This window comes from Pseudorasbora parva, chromosome 12, assembly GCF_024679245.1.
Source record: "Pseudorasbora parva isolate DD20220531a chromosome 12, ASM2467924v1, whole genome shotgun sequence".
NCBI lineage: Eukaryota > Metazoa > Chordata > Actinopteri > Cypriniformes > Gobionidae > Pseudorasbora > Pseudorasbora parva.
The window spans coordinates 29,134,451-29,159,015 of record NC_090183.1 but is presented as its reverse complement, the minus strand read 5'-3'; the positions used below and the strand labels follow the sequence as shown (position 1 = coordinate 29,159,015).

General features: G+C 36.4%; 1 protein-coding gene across 4 annotated transcripts in view; it reads left to right on the top strand.

Moving 5' to 3' along the window:
• Positions 1-24,565, top strand: part of pde4ba (phosphodiesterase 4B, cAMP-specific a) — a 198,531-nt gene that overhangs the window by 138,831 nt on the left and 35,135 nt on the right. For 3 of the 4 annotated variants that reach the window (XM_067459784.1, XM_067459785.1, XM_067459786.1), the window contains 4 exons: positions 17,035-17,229; positions 18,034-18,070; positions 18,172-18,242; positions 19,765-19,814. In XM_067459784.1, coding sequence (XP_067315885.1) covers positions 17,035-17,229; positions 18,034-18,070; positions 18,172-18,242; positions 19,765-19,814 — 353 coding nt within the window. Of the gene's footprint in view, positions 1-7,074; positions 7,234-17,034; positions 17,230-18,033; positions 18,071-18,171; positions 18,243-19,764; positions 19,815-24,565 lie in introns of those variants that run through there. The other variant, XM_067459788.1, reaches the window with a different exon arrangement.

Below are 24,565 nucleotides of genomic sequence, written 5' to 3'. Positions count from 1 at the left end.
GCATGAAGTTCCTCTTGGACGTGTTAGATTGAATTAGACAGGGCAGGTAAACAGAGGTCTGTGCTCTTTGATTAGAAGCAAGAGAGTGAGTTTGTCACATGAATCAGTGAAGTATATCCTAGTGACAGGTGTGTGATGTTATGCAATGATTCAGTGATTTTGAACACATTAAGACAGTAATGACAATGATGTGCTGGTGTTTCCAGAGTGGATTGTAAAATAGTTATGTAATGCTCCTCTGTGAGCTCTTATTAATTATTAAGAGTTATACTAAGAGAACGATTTAAGACACTAACGAGAAATATTGTTGTTCTTTGTCATCTTATGTATTTTACTGATAAGTGCGTACACAGATTTTGTTCATAATTTACAGTTAATTTATGTTTTGTAAAAGCAAATTAGTGAGTCTAATTCTGTCGTTTTTATGCAATAACTGTAATGGCTTTCATATTCATTAAGTTATTAGGTATGCATGATATATCAGCCATCATATAGGCCAATTTATCTTTAATGTTATCATTATCGGCTTGACAAGAAAATTTGACTGATATCTTTTAAGCCAAATTAGCCAATAGATAATGTATTATTTCCTTCAAATGAGACACTTCAGATTGCCACTGCTTGGCATGATGATTTTTAATTGCTTGAATTATAATTCAAATCACCTCAAAAAAGGAAAATACAGTTAAGTGCAAGCATGTACATAACATTATAATGATAAAATTATAATTGTGTGCTGAATGGATTTTAATGGTGAGACTTTTGTTTTTGTAATCAGGCTATCAAAAAGTATATACAAATTTAGATTTAGATTAATCTGTCAGTATTATCGGCTTTCAAATATATGGTTACATATGTTTTTAAGATATCAGTAATATTCCTGGTCATTAGGGATGCAACAATACAGTTTAATACATACCTCGGTTTTTAACCACGGTTTTCTGTTCGATTCGGTTCTGATGGCTTGTCACATCAGATATTTGATATTCTTTTTTTAAGCGACAGGAACAGAGGTTAAGGTGAAAAAAAGTCCATTTTTTATTGCAATATTCTTTCTTTATTTTACTTAAAATAATTGAAAAACCTTACTTAAACTTAAATCTTTACTTAAAAAAACATGCACATATTCCTAGTGTATTGTATAATATAAAATAAATATATATAAAGATTTACAGTGGCTGCTCAGAGCTGTACAGCAGCATTTAAGTGTAAAATTGAATGAATAAATGTAAAAGTAAAACACTACATAGACTTCACTATAAAATATACAATGATTCTTAGCCACTGTATTAGTTTTTCAGTCCAAAGCAGTGAGTGATTTTTTCTTTGTCTTTTTGTATTAACATTAAAGGGATAGTTCACTCAGAAATGAAAACTCTCAGAAATTAATACAGATTTCGAACAATATTAGAATGAGTAAATAATGACTTAAGTTTAGATGTGAACTGTCCCTTTAAGGACAGCGTGCTCACTATAGGCTGCGCTGCTGCGTGCATCTAATATACTGACATATGCCGATTTTACTTTCACTTTTAGACATAACCGACTGTGTTTATATAAACCTTGTGTGCATTTGACAGTATTCGCGCAGTAAGACTTAGTCCAGTAATCACATGTTTGACAGTCGTTTAGTGCGCGCGCTCGGAGAAGCGCATGTTAAAACAGTGCATAAGCACCAAATTAAATGTTTAACCAGCAAGTCTTTAAAACGCATGAAAATAACTATAGTGTTCCGTGAGTATAACTCTACCAGTAACGTGTGACGTGAATGTATGTCGCATTGTTCAATATACTGGGATAGAGGCAAATGATAGAATTTGGGCACAATAGTCCAAAAAGCAACCATGTCCCCCAAATAATTTATAAATTGGTCAGAAGGATTCCCAATCAGTTTTGCTTTCTCACTGCTTTGTAAGTGGAGAGCTTAGAATATTAATTCAGGTCTGTATGTCTTTCATGCATCAGTAATGAATGATTTGATACATCAGACTGTCAGACATCAGTTTGAGGCTCACAAAAATAGTTGATCAAAATGCACATAATATACTTTGACATGATTTGCTGTCGATTTTTAAGGCTGATAAATTAAATTATCAATTTGTGACAGTACTGAGTTACTATATATTATAAAACATTTTCCAAATAAAAAATCTATTCCAATATTTTTCACACCCTAATTCATGTTTTCAGAAATTTTCCTCAATTGTTCTTGTAGTGTACTCGAGTTGAAAATTATAATCAAGGATAATTTGTAATCAGGTTACCTATGCGCCTCTAAGTCAATCTCCAATCAAACCCAGGCACCGTCAGAAAAAAAAAAAAAATCCCCTTGACATTAGAACTGAGAGCTGCTGTGCTGCGGTCCTCTTTTAGTCTCCTGCGTGTCAGTGCTGCTCGGGTGTCAGGGTGTCAAGTATGAAGGTTAGATGTAAGTAACGACTCAAAGTAACCAAGTAAGTGAAGTGTGCTTAATGATTCCGGACTGTTTCGATTCTCCTCAACCTGTTAGATGGTTAGTCAATCTACTGCTGTTCACACTGCCAGAGATGAGTGTCCAAAAAATCAGCATTTTAGTGTTTTTTTTTTTTTAAGTTTTTTTTTTATTTTACTTCTTTTTTAACGGATTACATTGTTATTTTTGAGTAACAATACATTTGTAATTAACTTATTGATATTTAATTAATTAACTTAATTATCAGTACAATGAACAAGTCCACAAGCTAATCATTTAATGTGTGAGAACTACGGAAAGTGGGATTTTCTTAAAGGTGCACTATGTAGGATTTTTGCAGTAAAATATCCAAAAACCATCAAGCCAGTGTTATATATTTTGTTCAGTTGAGTTCTTACAATATCCCAAATGTTTCCAACTATTTGTAAATTGTGAGAAAATTGCTATTTTAACCAAAGAACCGGGACGTCTGTGTCATATTCATTACCCTCAGTTTCCGGTTTTATTTGGCAAAAACGCTTTACTCTTGCAGTGTGCAACAAGTGTCACAGCAGCCGCTGAGCGAGCGCACAGAGTAATGTCATAACATCATTTTAAACACACTTAAATGTATCTAATATGATAAACAGAGCTGCGTTACCTCATTAATGACCGGAAAAGTGGAAATGGCGGCGGCGACTGTGTCCCGTCATAATAAAAGTCCCGCTGCTCATGAGGCGTGTGTTTGCTTAACAATTGCTCCAGCGACCGTGCTCAGCTCTTTCAACATTCGGTCCTGCTCTGCTTCATACTACAGTAACGTTAATAATCACATCCATGAGTATGATTTCTGCCCGAGTCCTATCCCGATTCTTTTCCACCGGCTGTGAGGTGAAGACCACATGTCCCAAGATTCTGAGCTCAAACTTGGCATCATCAAACTACGCATTTGTTTTGAATAGGTGCCCTCTAGCAGATGGAAAAATGACATAGTGTAGCTTTAAGTTAAATTAAATATGTTAATGATATGGTCTTCTTGATATGTTCTTAATTTTGGGAAATAATATTTGGTTACTTTTTTGTGTGTAAATGATTACAGTAAATACAATGCCCATTTCATATATTTGTCATTCTACATTTATTTTTGCTTTGTTTTTTGTTTTTTTAAATAAGTTACATCAAAAAATTTCAAAGCATGGACATTTCCAAATATTTTAGAAATTCTAGTAAAATAGAAGTATAAATTATGAAATTACCAAATAAAAAAAGTCAGAGGTCATAAAATATCACTCATATTTTGAGTCATCCTTTTATTTTTTAGCTCAGTTTTAATAGATTAATTCATTAAAATATGTGTAGTCACTCATCATATCTTTCTCCTAAATTTGGTTAAACTAACAAGCTTAAATTGTAGCTGTGGCTTGATTTTTTTTTTTAATTATTTGTAAAAGGCTGCTATCTTGTGGCCAGTAAGGTGTACTGTGGTCTTAAATGTTTGTACCACCACATTCTATAGGTTTCTGCACAGTACAAACCCATACGCCCTTAACATCCATGTCCCTTTGCAGGATTTACATTTACATTTAGTGGTTTATCAGATGCTTTTATCCAAAGCGACTTATAAATAAGGAAAGCTACAAAAGCAATAAAACCAACAATAGGGCAACAATATGTGCCGTGACAAGTCCAAGTTACACACGAAGCAAGTTTGTTTCAGTGAATCATTTTTCACTCTTTTAATTACAGGGATAATCATGGCTCCTGGGGCTAGTTTAGTGAATGAAGTGTATCAGGAATTTTGAACCTATTTGGTTCTTACATGTTTAGATAGGACAGATTTTGACGAATATTGTTTGACTGTTTCGTTATGACAGGCAGCATTGTGACATTATTTCACACTGAGTCATGCTCTGCATTCACACCAGCCTGTTCGACTCATTCTTTCTTTTCCTGTCATCATCAGCTGTACAGCAGACAGATCTTACCATGCACTGCCATTCTCTTCTCTGTTGTCAACTCAGACTTCACACCCTGAATTTTGTCTTGTGTCAACTTCATGTGTCTCTTCACAGCATTATTTCCAATCATGGGCAAGTGAGAATCTTAGCAGTACACTGTGACAACAGATCTGTGATCTTTAAGGGATTTTTTATGATGACTAAAGTGATTTTCTGTGAACTCTCTTTAATCCACCCACCACATCATCACACATCAAACAACAGCGACTCGTAAAAGAGGAGACTCGTACGAGGAGGAATGTTTGGGAAAGAACACATTTTATTCTCTAAAATTTAGTGCCTACTATGTGCTACAAAACTTAATGAACTAGATGTTCCACATGCTTGTAAAAAAAAAAGTAAAAGTAAAAAGAAAGCCATGGCCCATCGCCCTACTTGGTGCTTTATTCATTTGCATTTATAGGCATGTGAATGAAATGCAAGACTGGAATTGCGAGCTTGTGCAGTTTTGTCTTCCACTGCATACACCAAAGTTCAAATCTGATAACCTCTAACCTGGTAATTCAAATAGAACAAAGACTTTTGACCAATGGAGGATCTCAGCGTCACAGATTGATCTCTTGGCAAAATTCAACCAACACACACACACACACACTGAAAAACTGCATGTTTTGCAGTATTACTTGGTCTGAAGTTTGCATGCTCAGTAAAAGTGAACTCAGTAACCAATTACACAGGAAACACTTTTACCACAAACTACAAACACCCTTACCCTTTTGTGTCTAAAACTCATTGAGTCTTTTAGCTGTCTTACAACAGGCACATCATGAACAAAACATACCATATATTAGAGAAATATATATTAAAGTCTGAATAATTTAGTGAATTTAGGCAGCACCTTACAATGTACAGTATAAAATTGCATGTAAAAATTACATTTAACATTCGTATTCGTATTATTATGTTTATTAGTATTAGTAGTATTATTACACTGTAAAAAAAAAAAAAAAAAACATCACTCCAATTGAATATTTTCTAGTGACTGATCACATCTAAATTTTTCAGTTGGCCAAATTGAATTTTGCAATTTAATACACAGAAATTCAGTACGGCCAACTTAAAAATATAGATGTGATCAGTCACTATAGACAATTTTACATTAGAGGCATGATTTTGTTTTTACAGTGTATGTATTGGTGGTTTTAAAAATGAAGTGGGCAAAGATCATTTGTAAAACAAGAGGAAACAATTTTGACAACATTGACCAGTTGCTGATAAACGAATACACACACACACACATATATATATATATATATATATATATATATATATATATATATATATATATATATATATATATATATATTTGTAATATAACTGCTATGGCTGATACGCTGTAAAAAGACTTTGGAAGTCATAACACATTAAAAAAGCTGAAACTGAATATTTTCAATGCAGGAAGTCAACATACAATTTTGAGATCTGACCTCCAAAATCTTTACAGTGTATACCAATTGTATAGCCTGACAAGCCAGACCCACATCAAGATGTTTGGTCTGGAAACTCACCATCGACAGGGCTCAATCCGAGGGGCGGGATAAACGGTTGTCTTTCAAACTCCCTCTGCACGTGATAGGATAGCGCTACACCAACCAGAGCAACGAAGGTGAAGCGGAGCTAGCTGATAGATTAAACATTCGCCGTATACCGTCGGCAAAACTCCTAATACATCTTCCCTTTTTAAGAATGACTTCAGTGCCGTTCTTTGTTCTTTTCTCAGAGAAAAGCTTAACTCCAAGTCTTCCAGAGTCACAGTCAACGCTGATTCGAAAGACCGCCGTTTGTCCGTTTCTGTGTTTACTAGAAGCACTCAAGCACAACTGACTCTGCCGTCATTATGTTAAGCCCCACCCACCAACTCTATACACGATGTGATTGGCCTGACCAGAGTTTGGTTTTTACAGCTTAAGGTGCAGATCCACTTGTCCGTGCAACACTTCTGTCGCGCCGCGCTCCAATTTATGGGTGACGTCAAGCGACAACGTGCCAAATAGTGGATCTCCACGGTCAAAACTGTATTGCGAGTTGCTAGACGACACTCGCGGCAGATTAGATTTGCTGCTGGGGTGCGTCTAGATTTCTAGGCTGCCAATTATACTCATCATTGTTTGCTTTTCAGTTGATTAAATAATTATAACCTTGCAATAATCATTAGCAATTTAATCATGCCATTACATACCAATTCAGCTTTTGTGTGTGTGTGTGCTTTGATGTAAGTTGCTTTGAACAGTCATTACAGTTCATAAATCGTACTACAGTTCACCGCTGAGCTGGATAGTGTTTTATTTCAGAGAGACCCAAGCCATTTGAACTCTTCAGATGTATTCCAAACATGGTTTGAAGCATTTAGAAAGAGATAAAATAAAATAAAAAACATGTTAATGACCCTTCTGGAATGTGGAATGTTCTTCATTAAATCAGGCTGTTTTGTTTGTGTCTACAGCAGACCTTTAGGAAAGAAACTTCTCATTTGTTCAGGCGTTCCAAATCCTTGTTTAAAGCTCCGCCCCGGGTTTCATTTGTGACCGTGTTCTCTTGTAGAGAGCTGAGTTGAGTGGTAGCGCAGCTGGACTTCAAAAGGAAGTGGCTGTGCGGTGAAGTTAAGCTCTGTGGGAGGGCACTAAGTGTTAGGGGAGTCATGCAGGGGAGACGCTACTAGAGCACGCTCAACAGCTCAGCGCTGCGTCTCAGGGCCATGATCCGCAGGTCGCCCTGCCACAGAGGCAGGGTTCATTTTGACTTCAGTGAGGAGGTGGTGAAGAGGCTGCACACCTCCACCTTAAGGTTAGAACCTACGCCCTCTTTTTCTGTCTCTGCTGCATTTCAGACTCTGTGGTTCACATGCTTTCAAACACTGTCTCTCTCTTACACTCTCTCTTTCGTGATCACCACATCTACATATTTTCGTGCCTAAGTACTACTTTAAATACGGGTCAATACTTGCCCATCTCTCTTACTGTCTACGTCACGAATTTCTGTCCCTTGTCACAGCGATCAGGTGTCATCTCCTGTTGCATATATTTTCTTTTGAAACTGATCTTTATCCGTGGTATCACTTTTTTTGCACTTCTTATCTTTCTTATTTTTGAGATCATTTCGATGATTTGCAGTTGCTCAAGCAGTTTGTGAGTGTGTTTGTAAGTAAACTAAGCTCTTTGTTTATATAAGAGTCAAATTGTTCACAGCTGTTGTACATTTTTCTTCAGTCTCCATGCATCAGATCAAGCGTTATACACGCTCCGTGTGATCGTGATGTCATTTGATACTTTCAGCTCCACTGTAATTTCACACCTGAGACCTGTTCTTGCTTTACATTGTCTGGGTAAACATAACCACACAGCTTTAGCTCAATGCCAAACCCCAAAAAATAAGCCTCCCAGATGACATTTTGCCATATTGATTTGAAACAGATTTGTTTAGAATGTATTTTATTTTAAGCTGCCTTGTTTGTCCGTGTGTATGAGTGCACTGTTTCTTCAGTTATGAATATGTCATTGTGTCAGTCTGTAATGCTTGCTTATATGCACTCTAATTGTCAAACACATGAATGAATGAGTGTGTGAACATCTGTGTTTATACACAGCATGCTCTGACGTCAGGGCAGGGTGTGTAAAGGTCTCTCATGATTCCAAATGCCAACAAAGATAATCTCCACATTGGGTGGATTTGTGCTGAAAGGCAGAAATATGTGGCTTTAAACTGAGCTCTGTGAGATACTTTTACTGATGCCTAGAGTAGACAGCATAATATCTGGATTGTGTTGAATTGGTGACACTGAAATGCAAATTGTGAATTCAGAGATATTTCGTTGGGTTGTATTTAGGAAATCGAATCACTTTCGTCACTCACTCCACCATACAAGTGCAAGTGTAATGCACAACCATGTGTAATGTAATTTTCACACACAACTTGTACATCGTCTATATAATCGCATCCACGACTGTCAGGAAAATGTTATATACACAGTGTACAAATATGCACACAATATACACACAGTATACACACAATTCAAAATGCGCCATTTATAGTAATTCAATTTTTTTTATTTAGGAAAAAAAGTACCTTTCTTCAGTAAGGACACATTAAACTTATTGTCACAGTAAAGCCAATTATAAAAAAATATATATTTCAAATAGATGCTGTTATAAAAACTAACAACTAAAAAAAATCCTAAAAGATAAAATTTGATTGTTTCCACAAAAATATTAAGCTGAATAACTTAATATTTTCATTTTTATTAAGTTTTCTTCATTGATAATAATAAGAAATGTTTCTTGAGCACATGTTATAAGGATTTTTGAAGGATTGTGTGACACTGAATATTCAGCTTTACCATCACTGAAATAAATTGCATTTTAAAATACATCAAAATAGAAAACAGTTATTTTAAATGGTAATAATATTTTGTGTGTAATAAAAGTGTTATTGATTGAAAACATGCAACCTCTGTAAGCATAAGATACTTTTGTTTTTGTTGTTTTTTAAATCATAAAAAACTAGTTTTTGAATAGTAGGGTATGCAGATAATCAGATTTGCCAGGCAGTTAAAGGGTTAGTTCACCCAAAAAAATGTATTCTGTCATTACTCGCCCTCATGTCGTTCCAAACCCCCAAGACCTTCCTTCATCTTCGGAAACAAAAATAAAGATATTTTTGATGAAATCGGAGAGCTTTCTGACCCCACATAGACAGCAATGTTATTACTGCTTTCAAGGCCCAGAAAGGTAAGACATTGTTAAAAAAAAGTCCATGAGACTACTTTGGCTCAACCTGAATGTTATTCAGCAATGAGAATACTTTTTGTGTGCATGTTACCTTAAATAATTACCTAATCTGACACTTAAAAATTACTTTTGTTTTTTTTTAGAATTTGTTTGTTTGTCTAAACTTGTATATTCTGGCTGCTTCAGTCATATTAAATAGTATTTAGTTCAATAAAAACCTATAAGTACAGTAGATGTTGCATAAAAGTGCACAATGTGCTACATGAAGCCACATCTGACAAACACAGGGCATTTGTGTGGTTAGTGATCTGAAAGCAAATATAAAGTTGACATTGGGACCAAGAAGTTAAACAAGGCAGATTACTCCAGGCTGTGTTTCTCCTGCAATTTATCTACTTGTAACGCTGTGGCGAAAAAAGAGAATCCAACAAAAACACTTTATTGATAAGCAAAACCAACACGCAGGAGTACTAATAATAAAACACAACCACATTAAGATAAACAAGACCGAACAATGAACAGAGAAAACTAAGGGCTTAAAAGCACACACACTGTAAAAAATTATATGTTCAATAAGTTATGACAACATATGTTTTTACATTGTTTTAACTCATCAAAATAAGTTAAGCAATGTTAAACTTGTTTTTATTAGTTATACAAGATGTAACTCATTTTTTAAAGTCAGTTTAACATAATTTAAGTTGAAATAACTTAAACATCCAAGTCGATTGTACTGCAAAAGTTCAAAATTTGCCTTTTTTTACAGTGCAGGTTAATCAACAGAACTAGAACAGGTGTAAAACTAATGAATAACTATAGAGACTATCAATGATCTAGAAACAGGCAAAACAAGAACAGGGGAAACTTAACCAAAACACAATGAAACTAGAACCCTGACACTACTAAAGTTGGCACAAAACAAACATTCATTTGCATACCAAATGTTTTTTTGCTTTTTGTTTTTCATAAGTAGCACATCATCTTAAATTATTCCCAGAGTAGGGCATATATTTGTTCCGAAATATGTCATGGAAAATGTTCTGCATTCTGCTTCTTTTTTTTTCAGTCTTGTTGAATGCCATTTAAAGCAGTTCCACAGCCTTGAATATTCTCACGGACCAGTTCATAAGAACTTCCCTCTTCTGTTTCTTAGTTTCTGATGCCATACCAGATTCCAGTGTCACTTGCCTTAGAAGTCCCCTTCTTCCCCATAAACACATGATCAAATCCAGCATTACAAAATATCTATGATGCCTGATAATGTAATAATTAATTTGCTAATGCGTTACAGTGAAGTACATTTTGTCATTCGGCTCCACTACAAAACAGAGGAACTGAAAATGGATGTGAAGCACAGAGACCTTTATTATTTGGAACCTATTATAATGTCTCCTTGTGTAAAGATAGACCATTGTTAGAGTTGTGGCACTTTAAGTGAAGTGGACAAGTAGAGAATATCTTTTAGATCTGCCCTATATAAACTATTGTTGTGTTGTACGCTAGACAGTGAGTCAACAGCAGCCACAGTATAATTACTTAGAAACAACATACTCCTCTTTTTGTTTCATAGTGAGAATATAAACATCAGGCGACCTTTATTCTTCTTAATTGCTGAAAAAACATTAGCTGCCCTTACAACCATATGATATTCTGTCTGGCACAATAATTACAAAATGAAAACAACTGAGGCAATCACGTACAAATGTTAAATCTTAGCTTTAAGACAAGGGGGTTATTTGTTACATTGTGGTCAACTCTGATGTCAAGTATTATTGAGCTCAAAATTCTTGATGATAACCATTCAGGTCACATTAAATATTTTGCCTGGTCATTGACAGTGTTGCTATTGTTAACTAAAACAGCTGAGACTGTTAATTGTTAATTAAAATACAGATTAAATAAAATAACAGTTAGTTGACAAGACAACATTTTTTGTTTTAAGTTGAAGATTAACATTTTCTAAGCTGAAACTAAAATAAAAAAATAAATCTACAATGAAATATTTAAAGGGCACCTATTACAAGATGTAATATAAGTCTCAGGTGTTTAGGCATTTTGGCCTAAAATCCATATTGCGATATACATTGCAGCCTCTTGCAATAATGATATATATCATGATATATAAACTTTAATACAACCATTTCAGAACAGGTTATACAGACCCTAAGGAAAGCCAAAACCTTAGAAATCACTTGACATAAACTGTAAAGGGTGACAACACGGCAGAGACTACGAAGACACAGAGCGTGCGTGCGTGCCTGTGTGCATGCGTGCAACCTGCGTGACCTGTTTCACACCCGTAAGACCTCTGTTCATCTTGAGACACAGTTTAAGATATTTTATATTTTAGTTCCATAGCATATGCAGTCTATGCACACTATTCTGTCCATGTCCAGAAAGGGAATAAAAACATCCTCAAAGTAGACCATATGTGACATCAGTTAGTTAATTAGAATCTCTTGAAGCATCGAAAATACATTTTGGTCCAAAAATAACAAAAACTAGGACTTTATTCAGCTTTGTCTTCTCTTCTGCGTTTGTTTTCAAACCTCAAATAAAGATTTAAACGTCCATGAATCGGTGAATCGATCGATGATTCGGATCGCCAATGTCACGTGATTTCAGTAGTTTGGATCACATGTGAAACTGCCAAACTGCTGAAATCACATGACATTGGCGATCCGAATCATGAACATTTATATTTGAAATAGCCTATTACTCTTATTATATTTCATTAGGTGAAAATTTATATTTGAAAAAATGTGGGGGGAAAAACCCACAGTAGTGGTTCAGGGTTCAGGGATAGGTGAGAGGAGTCGCACTGTCTGGCACAGCGTCACTGCTGAAAGAAGATGGCAGAAAGTGCAGAACCCAACTCAACCACAGCAGAGAAAGCGATTTTAACCCCCCAAAATCTAAAAAAACATGTCTGAATGTACTTTGGATTTTGGTCGGTAGGATGTAAAATTGTATAAGCTATGTAAGATACAGTTAGCATACCATTTACCACTAGCAACATGAGGTAATTTCTCGGAATTGTGTGCCTCATTTTGTTTAACATTAAACAGAAACATTACTCAAGTTTAGGCTACTAAATAGATATTGCATGAATAAAGGATAAATGCACTGCTTCCCCTGGTTTAAATATTTAACGTTTCATGTCAAGGAAAAGTTCCTTGTTTACCACAGCACTCCTTGTTCGGAGTGTTCAATATGCTGTAAAAGTTCAATTACAATTAATATTGTTTCAATCACTAAATGAAGCCTGCTATATTTAGGACAACAGTCGCACCCTTAAATTGCTTGCACAAAACTCTTGCCACTCAAAATTTGTTTGTTCATTTAAACCGTTATACATAGGGCGTGAGGGTGAGGGCGAGAGACCGTAAGGACTGCGGTCTTGGCCATTAGTTGATTTGCTTGTTTTTGTGTAGGTAATATGTTGTCAAATATGTTTAAACTTAAATAGACTACCTATTCAAGTAATGTCCATTTGTATTAATTTGTCGTGTTATTGACTAATGCGCGTTAATTGACTTAATTTTACATTGACAAAATCCACAAGCAGATGTTCGAATAGTTTGAACATTTGTGTTTTTTCGAGGGAATAGTCGAACGTAATTTTTTAGCAATTTTGACAGCCCTAGTGCTCTTATGCAGCAAGTACAGAAATCCTGTGTGTATATTAGATCTGTGTATTTAAGTGAGAGCAGTGTAATATACAGTGCTGCTATATCTGCTGTAAATATGATTCAAAAAACAAAAGATAAACAAAAAAATCACTTACTGCTCTTGACTGAATGAACTTTAGTAGCTTTATTTAGAACACATTTCTTACTCGAATGCTGCTATGGAAGACTTTTAAAGCTCTTTGAGGGCGGGGTCTATGCTAATATGGCAGTGCCCATCATCACTGGTGGGCGGAGCCTGTGAAATGTGATGTCTCTTTGCCAGGAATCTGCAAATGGATTGTTCTAAGACACGGCTTATGATTTATGGGGATTTATAAAAGCAGTGGGTGGATTTTTACCATTATTGGGAAGTTGTGTACACACACTGCCAACACACATTTGTTCAAAAGTGAATTTTGCATAATAGGTTCCCTTTAAAAAAGTAATACAAAAAGACAAAAGGACAAAACATTATTAATAATGAAAATATAAAAATTAAACCTAATTCAAAATATTAATAAATACTATAAATAGTATAAATGATAAATAATACTAAAATCACACTCTGTCATAGAGCAGTAGTAAAGAAAATTTATAGAATTTGGTCTGTGTTTTGAGACTGTACCTTATGTGTGTACTCCTTAACACTGACATCATTAACATTTAGGATATTTTTAGTTCTGATTTTAATTGCAGTCTTTCTCTTTTGCGTTAATTTTTTATTTATTTATCATGAAATATAGATTTTTGTCCAATCAGATGCCCTCTAGAATGAGAAAGTCCCTCCCCCTGCAGCATGTAGAAGCTTGTTGGGCTATTCCAAATTTTAAAAAATGCCAAACTTCCTAGTTCCTAGTTCAATATTATCACAACACAGAGAACTGATTTCTTTAATGCATTTCATTGAGTCTTTAAGTGTTCAGCCAAGTAAACCTATTGTAAGATGTTGACTTGGCCACTTGACACTTTTTCTACCTAACTTAATGATTGTTTATTTCCTCCCAATGTAAACTATCACCTTTAATATGAACTCTGAAATTGTAGTGTCATGGGAATCAGATATACTGTCTACAGCTGAGGTCAGAGGTATCATTTCCTGGTAGCTTTTTTCAGTCTTAACCTCTCCAGGGAGCTCAAATGACCCATATTCTGCTTCAGACAAGATAGCTACTCAATGAAGATATCAGTCAGACTAACAGTGAAAGTTTCTTACAAAGAATTTCCATTGAAAGGATATTGTAAGTGTTAAATGAGAAATGGCACTCTTGTCTATTTCAGTGTAGATAAAGTATCTAAATCTAGGTCTGTTTCACACAGTATGTATAAGCAGTTTCATTTATTGGCCTGTCACACCCTTCCTGGATGTCATTCACACCTGCAGTGTATAGCAGAAGCATTGTAGAATTTGTTTTCCTTATTTGTAGTGAGCGTGGAATCTTGGGAGTTGTAGTCTTCTCCTCACAGCCAGTGGAAATGATCAGGACAGGACTCGGGCAGAAATCATGTTCATGGATGTGATTATTAATGTTACTGTAATGTGAAGCAGAGCAGGGCCGAGTGCTGTGGAGCTGAACGAGGTCGCTGAAGCTAATGAGAGACGAGCATGACATATGGCTCGGCAGCAGCTGAACTTTTATTATTCCACAGTCGCCGCTTCCGCTTCTTTCGCTCATGAGCATGTGGGGTAACATAGCGCTGTTTTTTCATATTAGATACATTTAAGTGTGTTAAAAATGATGTTAAAACGTTACTCCCTTGTTTAATAAAACATAAAATATATTAAATTTATATACTCTTGATTTGAACATTGTTGGAAAAATCTGGGATAATCTAAGTACACAAGTCAAAAAAATATATAAGACTGTTCTAGAGTTTTTTTTTTTTTTTTTTTTGAGATATTTTAATCCAAACATCTTACATATTGTGCCTTTAAAAAACACAGGAGACAAACGAATACACAAGACAGATACATTGATCAAAATCACAAGACAGAGTCAGAATGCATAAACACTTCAATATGACCAAGTAAACAGATGCTTTGATAATTCAGTTTTGAGATGGGAAGAGATACAATTTCACGGAGATGCCAGAGGGAGGGAATTCCAGTATCTAGGGGCCGTGGTTAGTTTATTGTCAAAGGACAGTCTGAACTTCTGAACACTGTGTGTGTGTGTGTGTGTGTGTGTGTGTGTGTGTGTGTGTGTGTGTGTGTGTGTGTGTGTGTGTGTGTGTGTGTGTGTGTGTGTGTGTGTGTGTGTGTGTGTGTGTGTGTGTGTGTGTGTGTGAAATTACCTATAAAGCAGCAGTTGTACAGACTTTGCATTTTATTTCTTAGTTATCTCGTGTCAAAACAGGTGTCAAAAGTCTTAACGGTGTCATGAACTGGCTTTAAAAAAAAAATGCTGTTGTCTGAGGTCAATTAATGACGTTTGTGTGGTTTTTACATTCAAAAACATCATAACTAATAAGAGTAATAGGCTATTTTCTACACTGGTTTTGAGGCTCTCTCCTGAACGCTGGGATTTGATGGGCGTGGTGCACTGGAGACTTGGAAGTAAACGCCCACGGCTAGGATTGGATAAGATTTGCATATTTAATGAGCTTCAGCTCCACTGTCAGTTCAGTTCACATGAAGGAGGCCTGGGAGGGATTGTTTTGAAATCGGCAACCGGAATGATTCTCTCGACCAAAGGGCTCATAAACGTCTTTATCAAACAAACACAATAATTTATTTCTCCACTCTAGATGTCTGCTTCTGGCTCATGTTTAATGAACAGCCTCGGGTTCGGGTCAGGTCCTTGTTTTTAACTAAGAAAAAATGTATCTATCTTCTATCTTCTTCCACATGTTTATTGCTGCTGGCTAGTGATCCGATCAGCTCCATGAGTCGGTGGGCTGGGCTACTGAATTACACATGCTTATTTTTCTGTAGAGGTGGTGTTTCGTTGTGCGATGATGTCAGGATGAAGCACACTATTGTTTTCTGGGCCTGGTGTCTATAAAAGCTTTTCTTTGACTAACAAGGAAGTTTTCAGCTCTGAAACTTACAGGAGAATCTTATATTAGTATGACCTTTTATATATCAAAAGCTCAAGGGAAAGTTGATTTCTCAATTCATCACTCCTTAAACATTTGCAGTGTCTATATCATTGACAGATTGAACACAGCACACAAACTGATTATATAACTGCACTAATTCATGACTGTGCAATCCAGTTTGCCTTGAATAAATCTGACTGCAAAACAGGTGCTTACACCCTTTTAAAAATTCAAGTGTGAAATGTTGCTTTGCTGGATTTTAAAAAGATAATAACCGGGGTTAATCACAGTGTGAAAAGCCCATGCTGTTGATGGTTATTTTGAATGGCATGGCTATAATATTGGCTAACAGGAAAAAGGGGTACAATAGGAGGATGTTGATTCAGTGTTAGCAGACGCCGGACCTCTGCGTGGACCAGGCCACTCAGCGACATCTCAATCACTTTTATCATCACTTGAAAAATATTTGAATGGAATTATTGGAAGTGTGTGAGTGTGTGTTGTATTAGTACATTTCTAATGAACTGCAACAAACTGCAAGAAAACAAGAAACCTATTCTCCTATTCCCTAGTTTACTTTAGTGCATGTTGTTGTTTTTTTACATTGAGACTCTCCATTGCTTGAAGAGCAACAGTGAAAAGGTCACCAAACCTCTGGCGCTCTGAGCGTAAAAAGACCATCACTACTTCCTCTTCTGAAATCACCAGCACATCTGAACCGAACACAAGTGTCTTTTGAAACTGTTTATTTGAGTTGAGCGTAATGTGTTTCCCTGGCTTCTCTTCTGTTTGATGTGGGCTGAGACCATCTCCACTATGTTTCCTTATGGTTTGGAAAGATGAGACATGCTTCCGCCCCAAATGCTGGGAATCTTTGAGACTTTCCAGAGCTCTCTGGTCCCAGAGGACAGCTTATGTATTTCTCTAAAATTTTCATTAAGCTATATATAACTTATCTTGTGGATGGCTAAGGTGAATGAGTACTGACTTGTTTTTAGTTTGAATGAAGGGTCTTAGTCTTCAGTAGGACGAAGCTGCATTTATGTAATATTGTATTTGTTAAAATGACAACAATCCAAGACCATTAAATAGACTTTCATGTGTCCTTACCTTAATTTGAATGTATTTTTTTTGTTTTTGTTCCATTGCAGTTTCGATGTGGAAAATGGCCCGTCTGCAAGCTGTAGTCCTTTGGATCCGCAGGCCTCGCCGGGTTCTGGCCTGGTTCTGCACACAAACTTTCCCGGCCACAACCAGCGACGAGAGTCCTTCCTCTACCGCTCAGACAGCGACTATGACCTCTCACCAAAGTCAATGTCTCGAAATTCTTCTATCGCCTCAGAACTGTGAGTGTAGCCATGTTTTTCATTGTTTTAAATGTATTAATAGACGTATTTTATTTTATTGAATTGCTTTGCTGGTCCTAGCTTGTCTTCCAAACTGGACTGGTTTTCCTGCACTTGTCAGATGATAAGGCCGGAACCAGCAAACCATATAGGCTGGTTTAAGCAATTTAAAAAAAAAATATATATGAGGGGAAGATGATGTAAATCTGAATACTTTTTTCCTACACAATGGATGAGCATAGTTCTCAGCAGTTGTTCTATGTTTTAGTAATCATTAACTCATCTTCATTAATGAGTCAAGTTACTAGGAATCCCCACACCCTTTTTATTTTGCCACCATAAATCATTCAGCATCTGGTAATCTGAGGACCTTGAAGTTGTTTAATATGCCTCTTTTTTTCTTCTTTACCGCTAGTATTTCTGTTTCCAAACATGTCTGTATAGGGTAAAGATGGAGGCAGGGCTGATTAGTCAAGTTGATTTATGCGCTGCTGCTCATGGCAGTGAGATCTGCACGCCAGGACGTATCTCAATCAAGGAATTATTTCCTAAGCCTTTTGGCAGTAACTGCCTGGAATTATATAAGAATGCATTTTCCAGAGTCCTAGATGCCAAATATCTGTTGAACCCTGAGGAATGTGCTGGATTGTTATTGGTAACCTATTTTTTAGTTGGCATTTAGGGTCCTTATACTGAAAGGAACCTCTTTTGACCTTTTCTTTAAAATTCTTGTTTACTTAAAATAATAGGTTTTGCTTTATTTAAGTGTCGATTGCTCAAGATGCTATTCCCTCTTGATTGCAGGCATGGGGATGACCTGATAGTCACACCTTTTGCTCAGGTAAACACATCAGTGTCACGTTTCTTTAAGGATTACTTTTCAAATAGAAAAGTGTGCTTGGTTTAACCTCCCAACTTAATATCTTTTTTGACTTCTTCTAGGTTCTAGCAAGCCTTCGAAGTGTCAGAAACAACTTTACTGTCTTGACCAACGTTCAGTGCACATCTAACAAGTGAGTATTCTGTTAAATAGAAGCTATGACATTAACCCAACTTAAATAAAATATTCAAAAAGACTACATCCAAACAATACATTAATAAACCAGTTTAGTGTCTGACCATGTGATTATACTGCTGAGTTTTTTTCGTTCGAAATTCAGGAATGTTTGCAAAAATTATTTTGACAATGTTTAGTTAAATAAATTGTACGTGCGGTTATGCGACGTGTGTCTATGGGGCAAGACACTGTATTGTTAGACATTAAAATTGAAACACGCACTGTTTAACCACACATTAAGAATATAATAGAATATCGTACTAGCCTGAAGAATAAAATCACTTAACCTGTGGAAAGTTATCGAATCTTACACCTCCTTTGACAATGTAAAGCAATTAAACCATGTAACTTTCACATGATACATGAAGAAAGGCAGAGAGAAATATTATGTAACTATCCACAAAATACTGTTTACATGGAGCAAACTCCACCAGCAGGAATTGTGTCAGAATTGCAAACCATAACAGTATTCTTAATGCTGCTAAAATGCCAATTTAGTCTTTAAAGCTCAAATAACACGTTAGTTTATGAAATAATTCATATAAGTGCTGTAACAGCAATATGTACTTCACAACTCTGTTTTTAAACCTTCCAGAATGCCTGATGCCAGAGACTGCCATTGCATTAGTCCTGGGGATTGGTGACCTTTATAACTAGCTAACTAACTATTATTTTTATTATAATAAATGTTTTAATAAAAATATTATAAACTAATAAATGTAAATAATATAAAATACAAATAGTAAAAATTATGAATAATAAATACGGCCACAAGAGGACAGTCTTTCCCACCATTTGTTTTATGGACTCTGTCACCCATGCCCACTGACATTTAACTAGAGCCATTTTCCACTTAATATGTCACCAGTTTTCAAGATTTAAATCCCAGCCAAAAATCACATGCCTACGGAGAGGATTTTCCAGATGCCCCTTAAATTCCATTTTTCCACCTAAGCGATGAGGGTAAACGGGGGAAAAGGTGTTTATTTGCTGTTATTAACGGAAGAATTATTTCCTCCTTCCAAGTAACCATGGATCTGCGTCAGGGCAATTATACCGCACTGTTAAGGGCTTTTGTTAGGCTCTTTGCTAGTCCATCCAAAAGGCAACCCAGTTCAGATGAGATTAAAGGGAAATTCTATAGAAGTTTTTTGCCGAAAAGATGACACACCCTGTGATATCATAATAATGGGCTTCTATTAGTGTCACATCAAATCCATGATTCACTTAAGAAAGATATATTGCAGAATGCACAGGCTTGAATAGAGTTTCTTTCATTCTTCTTTAATGTGGAAATAATGCTCTTTGCTGCAACATTATGCATCCTGTTGCGGTTATAGATGACCCAATAGAATGAAAAATGGGTGTTTTTTTTAATACACAGAATATTTTAATTGCAGGGATTTTCTGATTATCACAATTGCTTTTGTCTTTATTTGCCTACAATTTCAATAATCTTTTAACATTTCTCCTTCCAGGAGGTCCCCCGTGTCCAACCAGCCCCCCATTACGAGAGTGTGCCTACCTGGTAAGTCCACATATCATTTCACAGATGCATAAATGTATCCCAAATGCGGTCCAAAAGTCTCAGACCACTAGTGAAAGACAACTTTTTTCAGATTTAATAGTTTTTTTGATTACAAATTGTATTACTATTTGTTTTAAGTGCAAAGTGAGTGCAGAATCTTAAATATTGAGTATTCATAATAGTTCCTTACATGTCTTTGTTTTTAAATGGTTCAAAATCCTTGAAAAAAACATGGTGAATCCCAGATTTTCACAATGGACTCTTTTAATATAGAGGAATTTCCTATGCTTTTAAAACAACTCCATCTTGAATATCATGCGTTTGTGTGTGTGCTTGTAAGCACGTGTTTTGTTGTGGTGTGTGTCCATATATTTTTAATGATAGAGAGACCTCTTGCAATGCTACGTGACTGCCCACGCCGTTGCCCTCTCGTATCCCTCATCATCACTCATCTCCACCGCAGCTTTTGCTGATTGGCCCGGCAGTGTTGAAATGTTTAGTAGACTCACGTACACGCACACATTTAAGCACGGTGCCCATATTAGCGGCTGTTTTGTCTAGTTGTACAGAACGTGTTAGACCATAGGAAAAGGCCATGGCTGCTACGTGTTGGTCTCTCACACGCATGCACACCTGCCAAACACAATAACGCAAAGGGCAACAGCCCGCCTCAGCCGTAGGTTTTGTATAACGGGTGGGAAAATTCCTCATAGTTCACTCTCTGTCCTTGAGGATGGCTCACAGTGTGATATCAGAGAACACTCCAGACAGAGATTTCAAAAACTGTAATCTATGCTAACTAAACAGAGCAAGGCCATTCACTGGAGCCTCTATTAAACAGCCCAGACTGTTTCCTTAGAAATGTCAAGAAAACCTTGGCAGACTGAGGTCATTTCTGAAGGATAATAAGAGAGAGATTGTTCACATTTCATCAAGGAATGGAAGAAAGAGGCTTCATAAAAGCACAATCATTAGCAGGTATTGTTTAATGAAACACTGTATTCGTGTAACACAACATTATGTATCAGAAAATATAAGAATCAAAATGGTGACACTTTATGTTGATGATCCTCTTTAGACATTCTACTAACTAAAAGTAACTTTGCAAATACATGTCAACTAACTCTCAGTAGAGTTTTAGGGTGCTTTCACATCTCTAGTTCAGTTCATTTGGTCCAAAACAAGGGCAAATAAATATAAAATGTTGCATTTTTCAGCTTTTTTTTGGTTCCTTTTCACACCACTCTGATGGCTTTGTTCTGAACTAGTTTAAACGAACCAAAACGCAGGCACGTGACAACATCCACATCACTCATTGGCCATGGTGTATTTCCTAAACTGCTTTTCGATTGGTCAGAATTTACGTGTAGGAAACTTCCAACAGAAGAGGAAAATCCAGCAAACTAATTACACTATGGAGAGACGACTGCGCGTTCTAGTTTTGCCCCTGGCCATAATCTACTACACTGTGTGTATTTACCACAGTATACAAACAATACATTTCTATAATGAAGCGCGGATGCGACTTGAAAACAACGTTCTAATTGCACTGCAGACGGCGAGCGCGCATCGCTCGTCACTTCAAGTGGAGGCGTGCATTAATTATTTATTTTAATTATTATTAATGAACTCTGACATGCTGGGGCGGCAGTGGCTCAGTGGTTCATGTAGGTTGTCTACAAACCGAAAGGTTGGAGGTTCAATCCCCGGTTCCACCTGACCAAGTGTCCATGAGCAAGACACCTAACCCCAGCTGCTCCAGACGACCTGGATGACGCCTTACATGGCTGACATCGCCGTCGGTGTATGAATGGGTGAATGTGAGGCAACATGTAAAGTGCTTTGGATGGCCATAGGGTCTGTTAAAAGCGCTATATAAATGCAGTCCACTTACCATTCATCTTCCGAAATACTGCTGACGATCCACAGGTAATAATGTCATGCACATGATGTTAGCGTAGCTGACTACGGCAGCTGGTTAAGTCCACAAATGATCAGTACTTTTGCATTTGGTTCTGTTTCAGGTCGGATCATGTTCTCACCACAAACGAACCGCTCCAGAGTTCGTTTGAAAGTGTATCGAGACCACCTCTTCAAGGAGGTCTTGGTACGCTTGTTTGGTTCACTTTTGGTGCGCACCCGAGTGCGATTGCTGCTTTCACACCTGACCAAACGAACTGCACCAAAGAGGGAAACAAACTCTAGTACGATTCAACCGAACTAAATGAGGCAGGTGTGAAAGCACCCTCAATAGACTGCTTAATGTCGGTGAACACTTTATTTTGATGCTCCCCGACAGACATTCTACTGACTATAACGTTGTAAGTACATTATTCTACTAACACACACCCTAACCCTAACTTAGCGGTTAACTACCATCTTAGTATGGTCAGTTGTCATGTAGTTGCAAAGTTACTAAACTGTCTAAAATGAACCATCGAAAGAAAGTGTCGCCAAAGTCCCTTTCAGACGAGTCCTTTCACTCAGCGGCCGTCTTTGAAACGCCTCTTTGCTCCCATCTCTTTGAATGGGGGAAACATCAAATTCTCCAAAACTGTTCACCAAGCTTACGATTAAATTTCACATTTGAAATCACCAATGAAATCTAGCAACTGTTTCATAAAATTTGTTTCTCAATGCTGGAATCAGGACAAAAAACAGATTTTTTTCAGTCTGGATAAAGTGAATATGCACAGCAGTGATGCAATGACTTTACTAATCAACGATTGCCTATTTCATTTAGAAGGCGGGGCTTTTCCGCCATATTCGGCGTTGCACTTTCTCACGTTCATAAGTAATCAGAGTGCACTATCTTCTTTCCTGTATATAAAGTGTTTGGTGTAACCCAAAATTACCTTGGACAAAAGTTTGTGTGAGAGTACTGTACAAAAAGTAAAGTTAGAGAAGCAAGTTGGTGCACACATTGACACGTTGTTCCTTGGCGCTCATTTGGGAGACATGGGTTCGAATCCATCTTGCGTACTGATCACATTTTCCTTGCCCAAAGGATTTCTTATCCCCTCTCTACTATATGAATAAAAATAGCAAAAGCCCTAAAATAAAACATGCTCACAAACTTCACTAAGCTGAGGTTTTTGAGGTAAAATTGGGCCATAGGAAAAAAAAGCTTGGAAAAGTTCGGACAAGGTCGAACTGTCAGTACAAAAACTATAGATTGCTGGTGCTTGATCTGCACAGACTGGTTTGGTTTCTCTAATTAGGATGCTACATTCACAGTTTAATCAATATTTTTCTAGGAATGATGGAAAAATCAAATGGAGTGGGAGAGAAGGGATGTACAGTAGTGTGTATCATTTAACTGTAAGAGGACAGGAGTACAGGTCCATGTAACACTGTGTAGTTATGGTGAAAGGCTCAAAATGCTCTTGTAACATCAATAATCAGGCCACGCATCAAGTCCGGCTGACAAAAAAAAAAAAATGACCAGGTCTTCAATGCATAACCTGGAAAAGAAGTGGCAAGTGGCATTATACTGAATCAGAGAGCATGAGAAAATGCAGTCAGCTGGAGTTCCTGTCAGGTGCGGTGGGTTGTGATTGACGTCAGTCAGCTTGCATGCGGCTTTGTTGACTTCCTCTTAAACCAGGTGGACTGAGATTCACTTCCTGCTCTTCAGGCTTGATCAGTATGTGTGTCTCTGATAAGTGCCTGCTACTATGCTGCCAGTTAAGTGTAATGCCACTCTTCTTAGTAACACCTCTTAGTAAGCAGTAAGTTTTGTTATGTTGAAAATATGTGAAAGTCGTGCAGAATTTATGATCATAAATGCCACATGATATTGGACAGGTTTTCCATGTCTCATTTAAGCTACTATCTATATTATATAGTATATTTCAACAGTGTTCAATAGGAAAGGTAAGAGTAAGTTAATGTAGTGTAAATTATTCTAGGTTAATCTACTTTTGATCATATGATAAGGAAGAAAGACTACTATCATTGTTTTCTTTTCAGATAAGTCTCTCTATCTCTATCTCTAAATAAAGAGCTGTCATTGCTAAAAAATAGATGCTTTTCTGTAGAAGCAGCATTTTAATCGATCAAAAGAATTTTACGATGTGAAGGTTATACCAAAAGGCTAAGCTTAACTATGCTTTTTCTTAAAACACTTTTCTTTAGCCAAATTTGAAAGCAGCATGTAACCAGAGCAGTTAAGTCAATCCCATAATGCATTGCAATAAACACAGTAAAAAAAAAAAAATTAATAAAAAAAACATTGTTGGAAATGTTGACCTATACTTTTATTTCATTCAATACCAGAAAGTTTTTATCAAAAACTTTTAAGGCCGGTTTACACCAAGATCGATAATATTGATAGCTGTAAGTGTCACACCAACAGATGATTTTTGTGTATCATAATCATGCTTTAAATACAGGTTGGCTATCAGTGTTTTTATTGTGTATACAATATCATTCTTGCTATTATTGTTATAGCTGCAGTATGAACTTCTATTCTAATATATTTAAATTATTAAAACTTTCTAGTTATTGACATTAATGTCTCAGAACTTTTGTAGCAAGACACGCATGACGTCTTTCTAAAAAAGGTAAAAAAATGTCTCCACGCGTTGGTTTTTTAATTTTTATTCCACTTGTGACTTGCATTTAATGTATCTACCTTACCAGTGCACTACATTTTGCACTACATTACTATGTTTTTGCAACGACACGGCTGTTTTTTTAAATTATTTTTTTAAAATGCAGATAGAGAGAGTAATCTGAAAAGAAAACAA